Raw genomic sequence first — 16,539 nt, 5'->3', positions numbered from 1 at the left:
GTGATCTAACAGCAGCACATATCTACCCAACCAATAAAGTATTTTTCTCTACATCTCTTTGTAGTCTTTAAAAACAGACAAGGGGGAGGAGCTAAAGTCCTTCTTCTTATAGGGTTTGTACAAAATTTGAATTAACTCTCCAAAGCATGTGGTTGGGGAATAAATCCCCATGTCTATATGTGCTGCTGTCAGGGCTACAGGAAAGGAGAACAGCATAATAAATCCTACCTGTCTGCAGAGTCACATTGACTGTAACAGGTCAGTGTAATGTAAGTATGAAGTCAGTTGTAAACACGCAGAGCACACGGATGTGAGAACCAGTCCGTCTGGGTAAGCCCTTTATAGACTCCTCTATGAGCTCCATACATCAGCAGTCCTCCTATTACTTCTGTTCTAGACTCCTGACTGCTACATTGTAACAAACTGCTGCTGTGTGAGCCAGACAAGAGGACGGCTTCTCAGCCTCTGAATGTCAATGTTTTCATTAACTGACAGCAAGCAGAGATCTTGAAATCAGTGAAGAAAGACAAAACATATCAGGAAGTTGTAAAAGCTTTATTTCCATAAGATTCACAACTTCTTGTAGATCCGTGTAGATACCGCCGGATACTTTCTCATCCTAGACTTAGTTATTTGCTGTTTGGCTACTTGCAGAAGTAACGGGTATTCCCGTCCCTCTGACATATAAGTCCTCTCGCACACGGGCAGTAATCCGGGTAGAGCCCATTATTAATCTGAAGAAAGAGATGATAGGGTTAATGAAGACACTTGTGACTCCTAACCACATCCGCTAGTCTTTAGTCCATGTAGACGGACTGATGTCGCTGTGGGGCGTCTTACATCAGAGTTTGTGTTTTTAACGCACAAATGTCATCTGATTGCAATCAGTGTTTTTTATGGGGGAGAAAAAACGGAAGCCAAACGAAATCATGTAATTTAAACCTCCCATTAAAGTCAATGGGTGCGTAAATAAAACAGAAGTTACTCCCTCGCCGTACAGGGGCGTTTATTTTAAATACATTCATTGATATTAATGTGCGATTCTGGTCCGAGAATCCAAAAATAAAGACTTGATAAAGACTGCTAAAGTCGGAGCGTCGCCTGCTGTATGGAGCAATAACACTTTATATTCCTTTGCTCCACCATTGATGCTGCCATTTGCTTCTCCACTGGATGTACTACGCTGGGGACTAAGGATCCGAGGTCCCTTAAGTGGCTGTTGCATCACATCTCTTCCGTGGCCTCTTTTTTGTGCATACGGAGGGGTGCTGGGGGACTTTCTTTTTGTTACATAGAATCAAAAAATAAGACATTCAACCTGTTAAAATGAATATAAAAAAAAACGCACATAAATAAACTCATCGCCTTTAAGGACTCCCGCGGGCGCACGCAGTATTAGCCCATGAAGAGCGCACCGTTGTTTCCGCCCGTGTATGTTGGATGTTTGCACGTTTCTCTGCTTGCATATTGCGTCTGTATTCACTGTGGTTTCCAGATGCGCAAAAAAACAAAACGCAAGAAAGATGAACTGATGTCATTTTTTCCGCACTTCCTTGCAACAAGTTTAAAAAACGCTCTTTCCTGGTGATTTTGGTCTGTAAATCGGGGTGACAGCAGGACATCCGCATCACATATCTACATCTGACTCCACCCATGCAGATCAGCCGTGTTGTGCGGACAGGGGATACGGCGGTGTGAATGGGCCCTGATTGCTCCAAGTTTTGTCCAAATTCTGTCCGTTTCACACTTGAGCATTAACCTCCTCCGTGTGAATAATATCGCGGCTCCTCAGCGCAGGTTTTGGCTGCGCAGCTTGTAGAGACGGAACACGAGGATTTAGGGGGCGACAAAGATTGTGGTAATTTGTAGTAGAGGCTCCTGTCACCTCACTGCTGCGGGTACAAGTACCTGAGTGTGTAGGTATTCATACACTGCCAGGAGGAGTAACAGAGGAACCGCAGCATGTAGAGCTCTAAGATAAGAGGCTGCAGGATGGGTATTTTGTGGGCGATGCAAATATTTAGTAAAACCGACAATGAAGGGAAATAACCGTATTTGTACTATTAGGAGTGGGGGCTGAAGAATCACCACATGTTCTATTTATGTGTCGCATGAGAACAGGACATGTAATCTGTGGTGCCCGCACATCATACAACACACGGATGGGGCGCCCATGTGATGGGAGCGGCACCCAGGAATTCTGTACACAAGGAAAGGAGAAGCAAATAGATCAGCTGCTTACAGATACTCACCAGAGGGTTACAGGTCGCATTTACTGCTGCTTTTGGTGCACATCTATTTGTAGGAACACGGAACCCTGTGGATGTCCTACGACAACACCCACTGTCACATGCTGCACTTAGAGTACAGAAATCTCCATTTCTCTAAATATAAAAGAGAGACATAAATGTGATGTGATTGGAATTCTCTTTGTTTGTCTCGTTGTTCTCCTTCCTGAGATCGGCCACAATTATTACTTCACACCAGGAAGGAGAGGCTGTTAGGGACAGTTCAGGCGGTTGTTTCCCCATCTGTGCTGTCCGTGTATTTCACGGCACACGGACCCATATATGACAATCAGGCTCTTCACATGAGTGTTATTTCACGTGGATCCTGTCCTGTTCCGGTCCGTGTCATGGATGAGCAGGATATGTAATGTCCGCTACCCGCCGCTCAGACATCACATGGACGTACATCCGCGTGCGGTCCGCTGCGAGTTGGGCCCTAGATTCTCACACACAACTCACAAACATCCTACCAATATATGTAGCAGGGTCTGCAGCACACCAAAAGCGTAAATGCCAAATAGGCTGAGGCAATAATAAAAGTATGCAAAAGCCAGCAGGAGGACAGAACCCCGAACCTCTGTAGGGGTCATCCAATGCGGTGATCAGCGAGTGGCAGCATGATTGGTGCAAATTTTAAAACTATCTTTATTCCTCCACTAAAATTGCGCCGATTCGGCGGCCTTGGTCTTTGCCGAGCTCCATGTATGCCGCCACTCGCTGATTACTACATGGGATACCTCACAAGCATCCGTCTGAGCGCACACTTAGACCTCTATCATTTAGTGTTATGGCCCTTCTTTTCCTATAGAGGTTCTGTTGGGAACAACGCCTCCATAAACAGGAATAAGGCGCGATCACACGGGCTTTGTGGCGATTTTTTAATAGCGCAAAAGTCAATAGTACCTTTTAATGTTAAAAACACATCGCATGAAAATAACAGTTTTGTGCTTTGCGATGCAATAAAAAGGAGGCTCCATAGGGAAACACGGGAGATTGAAAAAAACAAGAAATATTTTTTTTAATGCAACATCGCAGAGTGAAAACCTTACCGATATGAAGGAAACCATTGAGAATCATTGATTTCATAATTCTGCTATTTTACTCCCTCCGCGTTGCACTGAAATCGTGCGATTTTATCGCCCATGAGAAACCCCACTAAGAGCTGTATGAGAACGGTACCCGGATTATTTTGTCAGGGCTTATAGCTCTACTGTTGCTAGATGGGGGTCTCTAATAAAGGGGCATTCGGTGCATAGTTATAACATAATGGGATTGGAGGAGAGATGCCTGTATATGGGGGTCATGGAGTAATGCTTCCCTCCAGCTGCTCCTCCGCCATTGTAAAACATAAGAGAAATACTTGGGGGCCGGACCCTGATGAGAGATGGCGGTGCTACATGGGTGGATGGTCCTAAGGAGATTATTTCGTCCCCATATGGTGATATTGGAAGCTATATGGGGGGTCACTCCGAAACTATATGTGGGGTTATTTCGTCCCCATATGGTGATATTAGAAGCTATATGGGGGGTTATTTAGTCCCCATATGGTGATATTGGAAGCTATATGGGGGTTATTTAGTCCCCATATGGGGATATTAGAAGCTATATGGGGGTTATTTAGTCCCCATATGGTGATATTAGAAGATATATGGGGCATTATTCAGTCCCCATATAGTGATATTGGAAGCTATATGGGGGGTTATTTAGTCCCCATATGTAGAGATGAGCGAGCGTACTCGGATAAGCCCTACTCGCTCGAGTAATTGGCTTTATCCGAGTATCGCTGTGCTCGGGGCTAAAGATTCGGGTGCCGCTGCGGCTGACAGGTGAGTCGCAGCGGGGAGCAGGGGAGAGCGGGCGGGAGAGAAGGAGAGAAAGATCTTACCTCCGTTCCTCCCCGCTCTCCCCTGCAGCTCCCCGCTCCGTGCCGGCACCCGAATCTTTAGCCCCGAGCACAGCGGTACTCGGATAAAGCCAATTACTCGGACGAGTAGGGCTTATCCGAGTACGCTCGCTCATCTCTAGACATATGGTGATATTGGAAGCTATATGGGAGGTCACTCCGAAACTATATGGGGGGTTATTTAGTCCCCATATGGTGATATTAGAAGCTATATGGGAGATTATTTTGTCCCCATATAGTGATAATGGAAGCTATATGGAGAGTTATTTAATCCCAATATGGTGATATTAGAAGCTATATAGGGGGTTATTCTGTCCCCGTGATATTAGAAGCTATATGGGGGGTTATTTAGTCCCAATATGGTGATATTAGAAGCTATATGGGGGGTTATTTAGTCCCCATATGGTGATATTAGAAGCTATATGGGGGTTATTTAGTCCCCATATGGTGATATTGGAAGCTATATAGGGGGTTATTTAGTTTCCATATGGTGATATTAGGAGCTATATGGGGGGTTATTTAGTCCCCATATGGTGATATTGGAAGCTATATGGGGGGTTATTTAGTCCCCATATGGTGATATTAGAAGCTATATGGGGGGTTATTTAGTCCCCATATGGGGATATTAGAAGCTATATGGGGGGTTATTTAGTCCCCATATGGTAATATTAGAAGCTATATGGGGGGTTATTTTGTCCCCATATGGTGATATTAGAAGCTATATGGGGGGTTATTTAGTCCCCATATGGGGATATTAGAAGCTATATGGGGGGTTATTTAGTCCCCATATGGTGATATTAGAAGCTATATGGGGGGTTATTTAGTCCCCATATGGTGATATTAGGAGCTATATGGGGGGTTATTTAGTCCCCATATGGTGATATTAGAAGCTATATGGGGGGTTATTTATTAGTAAAGCGGGTGAGTGTTAAGCGAGAATGTCTGATGAAAATTAAGACATAGTAGAAATAACAGAAACATGGCCTGATGATAAGTGTGATTGGGCGGTCAATTTACAGGGTTACAATCTCTTCAGAAGTGACCATGGGAACAAGAAAGGGGGGAGGGGATGTTTGTATGTTAAATCCTACTTAATACAAGAAAACAAAAATCAGCGCCTACTCACACACAACGATTTTCAAAAGAATGTGAGTTACTTTTAAGTACTCACCTGGTGCTCGGCCAAAACTCCTGTCCAGGAGATTGACCGGCACCTTATATCCAAGTTGGCTTGTAACGTCTCTGGAGTCCCGGATCCGATTACCGGAGAGCGTCTCTGGGGTTTACAGCCGTGACAGGCTGTTTGCATACCTCTCGTGTCAAATGGAAAAATTTCCCCGGCGCTCGTCGGTTCCAGCAGAAATAGAGGACACAATGTCCGTGAATAACTTTAAATAATTTATTGATTCGTCCGCTACGCGTTTCTGCGGGTTATCCCTGCGGTTGTCGAGGCTACAAGAAGATATAGGTGTAGAAGATGATCTACTCCTGATCCCTGTTATGTAGGACCTCCCCATTGGGCCCCCGATCCGGCCCTGTACTTACTTACTTTCACCACCGCTCAGCAGTGAACACTCTCTTATTTTATTTGCTTTTTGTGTTTTAAACTATTAAACAAAACTTTTACATCCATGTGTCATGTATGATAGAGCCAGTCTGTGTCCCAGATGCCAAGTTAGAGCGTTAGCCACAGCTAGAACATAGGCCATGAAGTGTTCCCCAGGCATTGTTCTGGGGCAAAGCGCCACCCTGTGCCTTTCTTGATAGAAGAAGCTCAAGTTTTTCATTTTTTCATTTTGTTGTTTTAAGCATTAAGCTGTGAAATCCATATAGGAAATATATGGTGTAAAATGTAACAATTCAAAGCCCGTGTGAATGAGACCTTATACTGAATATGTGGAGGGGAAACCAGGACTGCAGCTGGTAACAGGTACTCACCGGGCCGAGACATTCCTGAGGTCGTCGTTTTGGTCCACATTCATCAACTGCCCGGCGAATGGTACTCCTGAAGCAACACCCGCTATTACACAGGTCACTAGAATAACATGCATCTCCATCGTTCTAAATATAAAACAGGGGAAGAAAAGTTTTAGGAATCCATTTATAAGGTTTCACATTTATGTCACATAAAGAAGTGCGCTTTCTAAAAATTACTGGAAATAGAAAAAAAGTGGAGAGCGCCACAGGTGGATCCAATCCACACAAGTTACGCTGTGTGGATGCGGTCACAAAGTGTCTTTTCCTCAGTGCTCCAATCCTTCAATGTAAGGAGAGCTGCAGATACAGGCTGGGGGTTCTAGAAGAAGAACTCCCCCAGATGTAATAAAGAAAGAGAGAAAAAACAAACCGTCAGAAAAAAGAGATCCGCGCTCACAGGTAAAATGCACTGAGGACAAATTCACGTGTAGACAGTGGTGAGGTGAAACACTTACTTGGAAGGAGGGGGGTATGATGTACAAATGCCCCCTCCTCAGAGTGTCCACCACAAGGTATAGAGCTGAGCTCCAAGTAGCAGGATGATTCTCCAGTTGTTGTAATCAAACAGAACTTTTAATACGGCAACGCGTTTCGGTGCAGAATAAGGCACCTTGTTAATGGCTTGAGAAAGGTGCCTTATTCTGCACCGAAACGCGTTGCCGTATTAAAAGTTCTGTTTGATTACAACAACTGGAGAATCATCCTGCTACTTGGAGCTCAGCTCTATACCTTGTGGTGGACACTCTGAGGAGGGGGCATTTGTACATCATACCCCCCTCCTTCCAAGTAAGTGTTTCACCTCACCACTGTCTACACGTGAATTTGTCCTCAGTGCATTTTACCTGTGAGCGCGGATCTCTTTTTTCTGACGGTTTGTTTTTTCTCTCTTTCTTCTAAAAATTACTGACACATCATAGGGACACACAAAAAGGTTTGATCGCTGGGGGTGCAGATGCTGAGACCCCACTGATTGCTAGAATGAAGCAGCTGAAGCCTCATCCCAGCGCTGTCACTGCTGGTTCGCTGAGGATGGGCCTTAGTCTTTATATTGAGCCCGTCTTCAGCCAGATAGCAGGGACAGCACTGATGAGCGCTTTAGCTGGCTTGTTCTAGTGATGGGTTGGGGTCTCGGCACTCAGACCCCCAGTGTACAGAAACCTTTGACAAGTCCATATGTAATGACAAAACTATATGAAATCACATTTAGACCCCATTCACACCTGCATTTAGGGCTTCAGCCACAATTCTGTTTCTCTTTCATTTTTGGAGCGGAAAAGTGAAATTAAAATGGAAATAATCATTTCCATTTTTTTCTTATTGATTTTATTGGGTTTTCAAATTAAAGGAAAACAAACGGAAAACTCGATGTTACCTCCATATCATTAGGTTTACATTTTTGTAAAATTAACAAATAGCGCTGCAGACGTGCCAGTGGGAGAAAAAAAACAACGAAACAGAAGCAGATAGAAAGCTTTCCGTTTTTTGAAAACCAATTGAAATCAAAGAGAAAAAAAGGGAACTTTTATTTACATTTTCAATCTGTTTTTCTGCTCTTAAAACAGAATTGTGACTGAAGCCCTAAACGCCGGTGTGAATGGGCCCTCACATCGCTGAAGAGTATTCGCATCCAGGGGAACTATTTTGCACATTGAGGGTACATATACACATAGCGGAAATGCTGCATCACCTGACCAGCGGCGCTGAGCCCACTAGAGACCGCCGAATGAAGGGGTACGCTGCAGTGCAAGGAAGTGCGAGGTGAGAGGGAGAACTGTGTGAGCCGCTATGTGTAAACATCCCCTAATTACCACTCAGCCCAGCTGATAGTGGGCAGAGCTGACAGGCACACACTGTGATTTAGGAATGCTCTTTATAACTTGTGTTAATCATCGTGATTGGCTGGGCGATAAAATTGGGTCCAGTTTTGCTAAATTGGATTGGATCATCCTGATCTAATTTTTGCAAAAATTGCCAAACTATTAACTTCCTACTTAGAGGAGAGGGGACGGGTGTGCTGGTGCCGTGTGGCTGCCTTGCAGTGCTGGAGATCTAGATTTCCATCAGCAGTGCTGCCCACTGGGCCACCACCACCTCCACTGTTGTTCCAGGGACATTTTGAAGGCCAAATTAGAGAACCCGATTTTTGCTGCCTTTGATTTTAATGAAGGTTGGAAGAGGGAGTCTCAATTTGGCAATTATTTTTTTTAAATCGGGTCAGTCGGTCACTGCAAAACCAATTACAGTTAAATCTCTAGATTTGTTGGTAATCCGTCTGAAAGCAATCAGCCAAACATGAAACCAATGAAAGTCGAGGTAATTGTTTCCATAGCAATCAATGTAAATCCAATTAATTTGTTCTAGACATTCCAGAAAACACACCCCGCCTCCCAGTAAGAGATTGCTCTAATTGGCTAAATTATGACTAGCAAGCAGAGGTTTGTTACAAAAGAGTTAAAACAGACAGAAGGAAAGGCAAATAATTATAGTAAAGTAATTGTATTATGATTGAAAAGTATATAGGAGAGGAAAAATGTATTGTATAAGGAGCAGAGTCAGATAATCAGTTACCATAAACCCATCATATAATCTCCATGTAGATACGTGTAATACAGTTACTTTATTGTAATTATTTGCCTTTCCTTCTGTCTGTTTTAACTTTTTTGTAACAAACCTCTGCTTGCTAGTCATAACGTGATGCAATTAACTTCTGAACACACCTACCACACCATTCCCCAGCCGTTCCCCTCTTCACAAGCTAGCACACACAGGTGTTGCTTTTTTGACTTTACTTTGTATTCTGTCTATAAATGTTTTGCGTATCTCATACCTCAGAGCTGTTGACAAAGGCTATCGTAGCCGAAATGCGTTCAGCGCGGACCTGTGAGCTGTATGCTTTCTATTCAATAAAGGACATATTTTTTAATGGTAGCAGCTCCTCTCCACTTCTACTTTTCTCAACTGGTCACTAAGGGGTAAAGATACAGGGCACCTAATTACCCTGATCAACCCAGTCCCTTGGCAAGACTCCTATATATGATGCAAACTAGACCTTAAGTCTCTCTACTCTACTATCCCAAATGATCTAGGGATTAAGGCAGTTGAACACTTTCTGAGTGGAGATTTTCTAACATCGCACCAACAAAAACTTTTTATTTACCAAGTTTGCACCCAGCTATGCCAACCTTTTTCTGGGTGCATCTGAAGAAAGTCATTTTAATGATTCCTGCATTGTATTTTTTAGGGGATTTATTGACAATATCTTATTGACCAGGAATGGGGACTTGGAGGATTTAGCATCTTTTATTGTTAATTTGAATAAAAACAACTGACCTCGAGTTTTCTGGTACTATGAACCCTGTTAGTGCGGCCTTCTTAGACTTGGAATTATTTATTCCTAAAGGTAACATCCAAACTAAACCCCATTTTAAGACCATTGATTTAAATAGTTACCGAAACTCTTGCAGCGAAGAACTGGAAAACTAATATCCAGTATGGACTGTTTAAATGGATTAAGAGAAACTGTTCTTCTACCCGAACATACAGTGAACAGGCGAAAATCAGGAAAACAAGATTTAAGAATAAGGGGTATCCTAAAACACTTATTGCATGGGCATATACAAAAGTCCTGGAAGAAGATCACCATAGTGACAAAAATAGAAAAGACATGATTCCGAAGAAAAATGACTTTAGTTTGAAAACTCTGTTCATTACCCGCTACAACTCCCAGCATGCCTCTATAAAATACATGCTTTTTAAGCAATGTGGAATCCTAAAAGGAGACCCCTTTTTACTTCACGATACCCCAGATAACCCTAAAGTTGTTTTCCACAAAAAGAACCCTAAAAACATCCTTGCAACTTTGTGTCAGGATCCGCGGCTCGCGGGTCTCCGTGCCCACATCTCCGATCCTGTCACCCAGCATTTAAACGTCTGTGTGCTCCTGACCTTGCCAGTGTTAGTGTGGTCTTCCCGCTGTACCTGTGTTTCCTTGTATTTGACTCCCGTTTTGATTCTCTGCTTTCTGGACCCAACTTGCCTTTGCCTGACCCTTTGTACTGCGTACCCTCCTGTTGCCGACCTGGATAGCTTGGCTTGCCTGAGTGTTTCGTTTGTTCCAGTGTCTGTCTGTTGTCTGTCCCCATGTCCCACTTCCCTAGTGAGTGTAGGGACCATCGCCCAGTTGTCGCCCTGGGGCTTAGCCCAGGGGGCAAGTAGGTAGGGACAGGGGTTGCGGGCGGTTTTCAGGGACCTCCAGTATCCCGGTTCCTTGACACTTTGTGTTCTCACATTAATCTACCTACTTTGAAAAACACATTTCTGAAACCCTTCATAGGCTCCTTAGATGTGGCTTGTAAAGGTGCAACTGCTGTCCGTATGTGCAACATGGAAGAAAGGAGATTCCTATAAACCCGGATCAGGACCCAATTAAATTATGGCAGTTTTTAAACTGTGGAGTAAGCGATGTCATTTATCTTGTTGAGCCCCCTGTGGCCTTAAGTATATCCGAAGAACTATAAATGCTTTAAGAACACATTTATCATTTCTAACGGATATATAAAAGATAGTGCTTCTCGATATTTTTTACATGTCCTCGACAGATACGTGACAGAACTCTGTGTCACCCCAATGAAATATGTAAAGTCAAGGTTAGTCTCACAATTAAAGTCAAAAGAAATATCCTGGATTTTCAGACTTTATACTTTTGTTCCAAATTTCTTAATGAAGTCCTAGAGAAATAGTAATTTATTGTTATTTTTATCATGTTCCCGATATATTTATATATTTCTATCAATATTATGTTTTTTGTATCTTTTACATGACTCCTTTCATGCACCCATGATGTATTATGACCCTGCGTGGTGCTGCGGTGACATCATCACGCTCTTGGACCTCACACAGCTGCGCACACTGGGCACTTGCCCCCAGATGGAACACAATTAGTCTGCGGTGCCATGGTGTGCTAGACACTAGCATCCATGCTCCGTGTGGCTGCCTTTGATAACTTGTCCATGTCCACCGGTGTCATTCGGTGGGGCGTGCCACCTGATGGTTCCACCATTGTGGTGAGTCTTTATAAATATCTCTCTCTCCTTTATGTCAAATTCTTCATGATAAAGGTGCATGTTAGCACCAGAACGTGTTGCATCTAACCTTGTGCTCCTTACCCCACTCCTTGTTACCGGATTACAGAATTTTATCACTGATCATTTAGACTTCTCCCTGATGTGTTTGGTCTAAGAAAAGGGGGTGGGGAATCGGGGGGGGGGGGATATTCTTAAGCTAGGGTCTGTACCCCCTCCTCTTCATGTAAGTCATTTAGCCTAATTCTCCTACTAACTCTTTAAAGTGCAGAGCATTTAAAGGGGTTAATAGTGCTGATCATTCACTCGGCTAATTGCAGCTATTGCCCGCAGTTGTCAGCTGTAATAAACAGCTGTAGTCCACTCTGTATGAAGAGAGGTCACCCTGCGATCTCTCTTCATACTTACCCCAACGCTGCAGGACGTAAATGTACATCCTGGAGCATTAAGGGGTTAAGTTATATACATCAACAATGCCTTGAGGGTCAGATGTCTTAACCTGAGCATCATGAAGAAAGAGTTTGCATGTTTTAGCTGTACGAGTTTTTGCTTGTTTCACTAATGTAGATCCAGTTTTATTGCCTTGCCAGTAGTATGTTAATAGTTAGAGATGAGCAAACGTACTTGTTTAGGGCGACTTCGCAATCAAGCATCGCTTTTTTTCAAGTAACTGACTACTCGGGCGAAAAGATTCGGGGGGCGCCGGGGGTGAGCGGGGGGTTGCAGAGGGGAGTGGGGGGAGGAGAGAGAGAGAGAGCTCCCCCCTGTTGACCACTAACCCCCACTCCACGACGCCGCCCCCCGAATCTTTTCACCCGAGTAGTCAGTTACTTGAAAAAAGCGATGCTCGAAATTGCCCTAAACGAGTATGTTCGTTGATCTCTATTAATAGTAATTCTCCTAGAGCTAGGTCATATTCATAGACATGAAGCTCCTGGAGTTGCTGGTGTAGGGCCAATATCTCTCTAGCTCTATCCAAGGAGTAGGATGCTTTGTTTAATCAGTGCAATGTGCATAGTTGTGAGGACAGTAATAAGTCATTGCTATGTTTTTTATCGTAAGATGCTTGCTTGATAAAATGACCCTTGATAGTAGCTTTATGTGCGCACCAGAGTTGGGTTAGAAACCTCAGCATTGCCATTGAGATTTAAGTAATCCAGGAGGTCCTGCAGTGACTGAAAGCCCATTCAGACAAAACGATTATCGGCCAAAATTAACTCAAAGGCGATCTTTTAAGCAATAATCGCTGTGTCTAAACACGCGGCCATTATGCACTGTTCGTGCACAATTCATTCATCGGTGATTTCTAGCAAGCTAGAAATCACCAATAACTCTTATCAGTGCTGCACGCTGATTTTCTTAGCAGGCAGCGCTGATACCATTCTTTCAGCTGATATCCCGCTGGGACTTCTCAGCAGAATACCAGCTGCAAGCTCTGAGAACTAAGCTGCTGTCAGCACTCCCGCTGCTTCTTAGAGCTATCAGCTCAGCGGGATACCGCTGATAACTCAGAGAGCAAAGCAGATATTTGCATATACAAAGCAGCTGCTGTTCTCAGAGTATCAGCGGTGTCCTGCTCCACCTGCATTTAACTCTTTAAGTAGCTAATTAGCTACTTAAGAGTTATGCAAAGATGATCGCTCAAAACTGTCACTGAAACTGTCATCTGAGCGATCATCTTACAGTGTAAATGCACCTTAAGGTATATATTTTTGGTGCTGTAATATGTAATTATTCAGGCACCAAGTAGCAGTGGGTGGTTGATTAAATTATTCTTAAAGTGTCCATGCTACCCCAGCATGCTTTAGCCAGGTTATGGTCGCTACTGTCGTAAATATAACATTTTTTTTATAAGGGTTTATGTCTATTAGAGTAAAATCAATTCTGCTGTGTACTTTTTGAGGATGTGGAAAAAAATGTATAATTTTTAAATATATAATGTATTAGTGGCCTGGATGGAGACCGGAGCAGTCGCAGGTCTCTGAGCTCTGTGAGATTCGGCCCTGCTAAGCGACAAGAAGAAGGAGACCTGAGAAAGGGAAAGCTTACAGAGACTCCCTTTGGCGATGGCTGCAAGGAGGAGAATGAAAACCGGACTGCAGGGGCTCACATCGTTCTGCACCACTCGTACAAGCGGAGGAGAAGAATAGACTGCCGGCACACAGGAGAAGTGGACCGGAGGACATCTTGAAGAAAAACAAGGGTAGGAGACCTTCTCCCATTCCCCCACTTTCGGGATCCCATAATGCGGCTGCAGCGGAAAATTGGGGATCAGGTCACAGCAGAGAGGCGCAGGCAGGAACTTCTAAAATGGTGCCTGCTTTCTCTGATGCAAGTAAAACTCCCGCCCTTTAATTACAGCAGCGACACTCCACAGCGATGGGGTCTCCTGCAAACCACCCAAAACCCGGAGCTGCAGGAAAGAGACTCTGATGCAGTCCCAGGAGACCCTGAAGACCCCATTCTAAGTATTTCTTGCTCTGAACAAGCAGCATCAGAACTGTTTATAAAAGAAATGATCCTAGCCCTGAGGGGGGGGCGCTTCAAAGAGATTTATCATCTATCTCAACATTACTAAACTCTTACATGGCAGAGCTAGGAAATAGAGTAGAACACCTGGAAAGTAAAATGGTGCAAATCACACAACGATCTTATTGATGCACACTATAATGTGGTGGGAGAGTTAGAAGCATTAAAGTGCAAAGTGGCAGATATAGAAGACAGGAACAGGCACAGCAATCTAAAAATCAGAGGAATTGCGTGGTCAATCCCGCGATCTGAGTTAAAAGAATTTATCCAGCAGCTCATAAAACATCTGCTGCCAGGCACCCCCTCAGAGGAAAGAATAATCGACAGAGCGCATAGACTGCCACATCCAAAATCAGCCTGATCATCTACCTAGAGACGTTATAGTGAGGATTCATTTTTTCCATATCAAGGAAACCATACTGTTCGCAGTTAGGAAGAATGCATCCCTGCCTGTACTATATAAGCAAATAAAACTTTTTACAGATCTTTCCCAGATGACTATTAAAACTAGGAAAAAGTTCTGCAATATCACCCTGGCCCTGCGGGACAACAAGATCCCTTACAAATGGAGATTCCCACCTAAAATGATTATAGCCAAAGAGTTCATTTTATACAAAATCCTGAAGACGGACAACAACTCTTGCAAAAGTGGAAAATTCAATTGTAAAACCTGAGCGCTCTGTCACGCCTTAATCCAGATTGGGTCAAAATCCTTAACCGCTTTATTAATAGGAGAGCCTTTCAATGTGCTCCTTGCTTCATGGTCTCTCACTATGAGGAGTCGCCTGTTGAAAATATTAAGGTTCCTTTCTTTAAGGTTTGATTTAAGAAGGTCCTGAGTCTTGCAATGGCTGGACATTTTTCCCCCTAAAACAAAGAAGGGTGTCCTTTTTTGATGACGTTTGAGCATTCAGAGAAGGACATTGTAGCTAAGATTCTCCAAAGTTTGTGGTTCCCCACCTGGTCAGGTGATTCTCCCCTATCCTGTCAATTTCCCCTATTTTTGAGGTATATTCTGACCGCTAATTTTTCCTCAGTAATACTGGAGCACATTCTGGAATGGGAACCTGAGAGAGTTTCTTCCCGCCGGACCATTTGGAACTGTTTGGAACTAGGTAATAAAAACCCATATATAAAACAGTAAACAGACCTGCCATCATGAGTATGAAACTTATGTCCTTTAATGAGAAGGGGCTTAATTCTCCATACAAACGAGCCTTCCTATAGAAAGATGCTTAAGCAGCTTGGGCAGACATCATTTGTTTGCAAGAGACTGACTTTACAAAAGAGAGACACCTAAGGTTGTCCCACCCCAAGTTTCCAATGATGTTTATGTCAAATACGGAAAAGAAGGCGGAGCCTGACCGCTGTGCTTAATGGCCGCTTGAGAGCAGAGCTCCGGCGGCAATACACCTTCTGGAGGTCACAGCAGCTTCTTAAAGCAACGAAATGAGAAGAGTCGGGAGGAAGAGAGCCGCGGAACACGCTGGGACGCCGAGGGGAAGCGGAGGACAAGCCGGTATGCAGCGCTTCCTTAAAGAAAAAAGCCCCCGTTCACCGCTGTTCTCAGCCAAGATGGCGCCGGCTGCAGCGCACAGTAAGGAGGGGGAGGAGGGAGCTAGCTCCGATAATGAAGATGGGGAAACAGTCTCAAAGGGATTCATGAAGGATTTAATCATGAAAGCCCTGCAACCGATAATGTCTGAGCTGGGGGAGATAAAAGAAGACATAAGACACCTGGGGAGAAGAGTAGAGGAACTGGAGACATCCACGTCCTCTTTAACAAGCCACGCTTCTGAAATGGCCCAGATTCTGCAGCTGCATCAGGATCACCTTAACAGAGCCCTCTTGATGCAGGAGGACTTGGAAAATAGGAATAGGAGATGTAATATTCGCATCAAGGGGCTTCCGGAGTCTTGGGCCACGGAAAGTCTTTCTAAGGTAGCTAAAGAAATCTTCTCTTCCCTGCTTGGCCCAGAGAGGGCCGCCCCAATATCAATAGAACGGATTCACAGAGCCCTCAGGCCCCTCCCGGCGAACGCTGACCCGCCAAGGGACATAATTTGCAGTTTGTTGTCTTTTCAGGACGCGTTCGCCATTTTGAGAGCCGCCAGAAATTACAAAAATTTAAAATATGCCGAGGCTCCTCTGCAGATTTTTCAGGACCTTGCCCCTACCACCCTAACCAAACGTCGCCTGCTTCGGCCACTGCTGGAGATACTCAAGGAAAAGGGTATTAAGTATGCTTGGCTGTTTCCATTCGGCCTGGGTTTCTCCCACAGGGGTCACAGGATAAATATCAGAGACCCTGGAGACCTGCAGGCGTGCTGGCGACTACTTGAAATAGAGCCGCTGGATCTCCCGAGTTGGTTGCCACTCCCGGGGCTGCCTGACCTACCAAAGCTTCCCTCCCCGTCTGCTTGGACATCAGTTGGACCCGCTGAATCTCCCAGAAACAAAAAAAAGAAGAGTCGTGACAACACACCCGCGGGTGACTGAACCTTAAGCAGCAGTCTTTCAGTTGGATGCTTTTACCCAGAGCCCTTAGGGAGAGTTTGGTGATTCACCCTCTCTAAGCTATCCCAAAATGCTTGAAAACGTTTTGTATCTACGACAGGCTTAGGATCAGGCCGGGAAGTCTTTGTGTTTGGACTTGAGGTTCCGTAAAGAGTATCGGGTGGACTTGTTTGGACTTATAGTTGTCCAGCCGCTCGTGCGGCTCGCAGGGATCGCGGTTGACCCTCTCGTTTCGACTCATGAT

At 44.3% G+C, this 16,539-nt stretch overlaps 1 protein-coding gene across 1 annotated transcript in view; it reads right to left on the bottom strand.

Moving 5' to 3' along the window:
• Positions 1–536: 536 nt before the first annotated feature.
• The window catches only part of LOC136614094 (prestalk protein-like), an 85,738-nt gene continuing 69,735 nt past the window's right edge, over positions 537–16,539 (bottom strand). The window contains exons 4-6 of the mRNA XM_066594098.1: positions 6,130–6,252; positions 2,253–2,384; positions 537–734 (exon numbers count right to left, since the gene is read on the bottom strand). Of these exons, the coding sequence (XP_066450195.1) occupies positions 645–734; positions 2,253–2,384; positions 6,130–6,252 (345 nt within the window). The 3' untranslated portion in view covers positions 537–644. The remainder of the gene's footprint in view (positions 735–2,252; positions 2,385–6,129; positions 6,253–16,539) is intronic.

This window comes from Eleutherodactylus coqui, chromosome 1 (assembly GCF_035609145.1).
Source record: "Eleutherodactylus coqui strain aEleCoq1 chromosome 1, aEleCoq1.hap1, whole genome shotgun sequence".
NCBI classification, from domain to species: Eukaryota; Metazoa; Chordata; class Amphibia; order Anura; family Eleutherodactylidae; genus Eleutherodactylus; species Eleutherodactylus coqui.
This window is presented reverse-complemented; position numbering and strand designations above follow the sequence as displayed.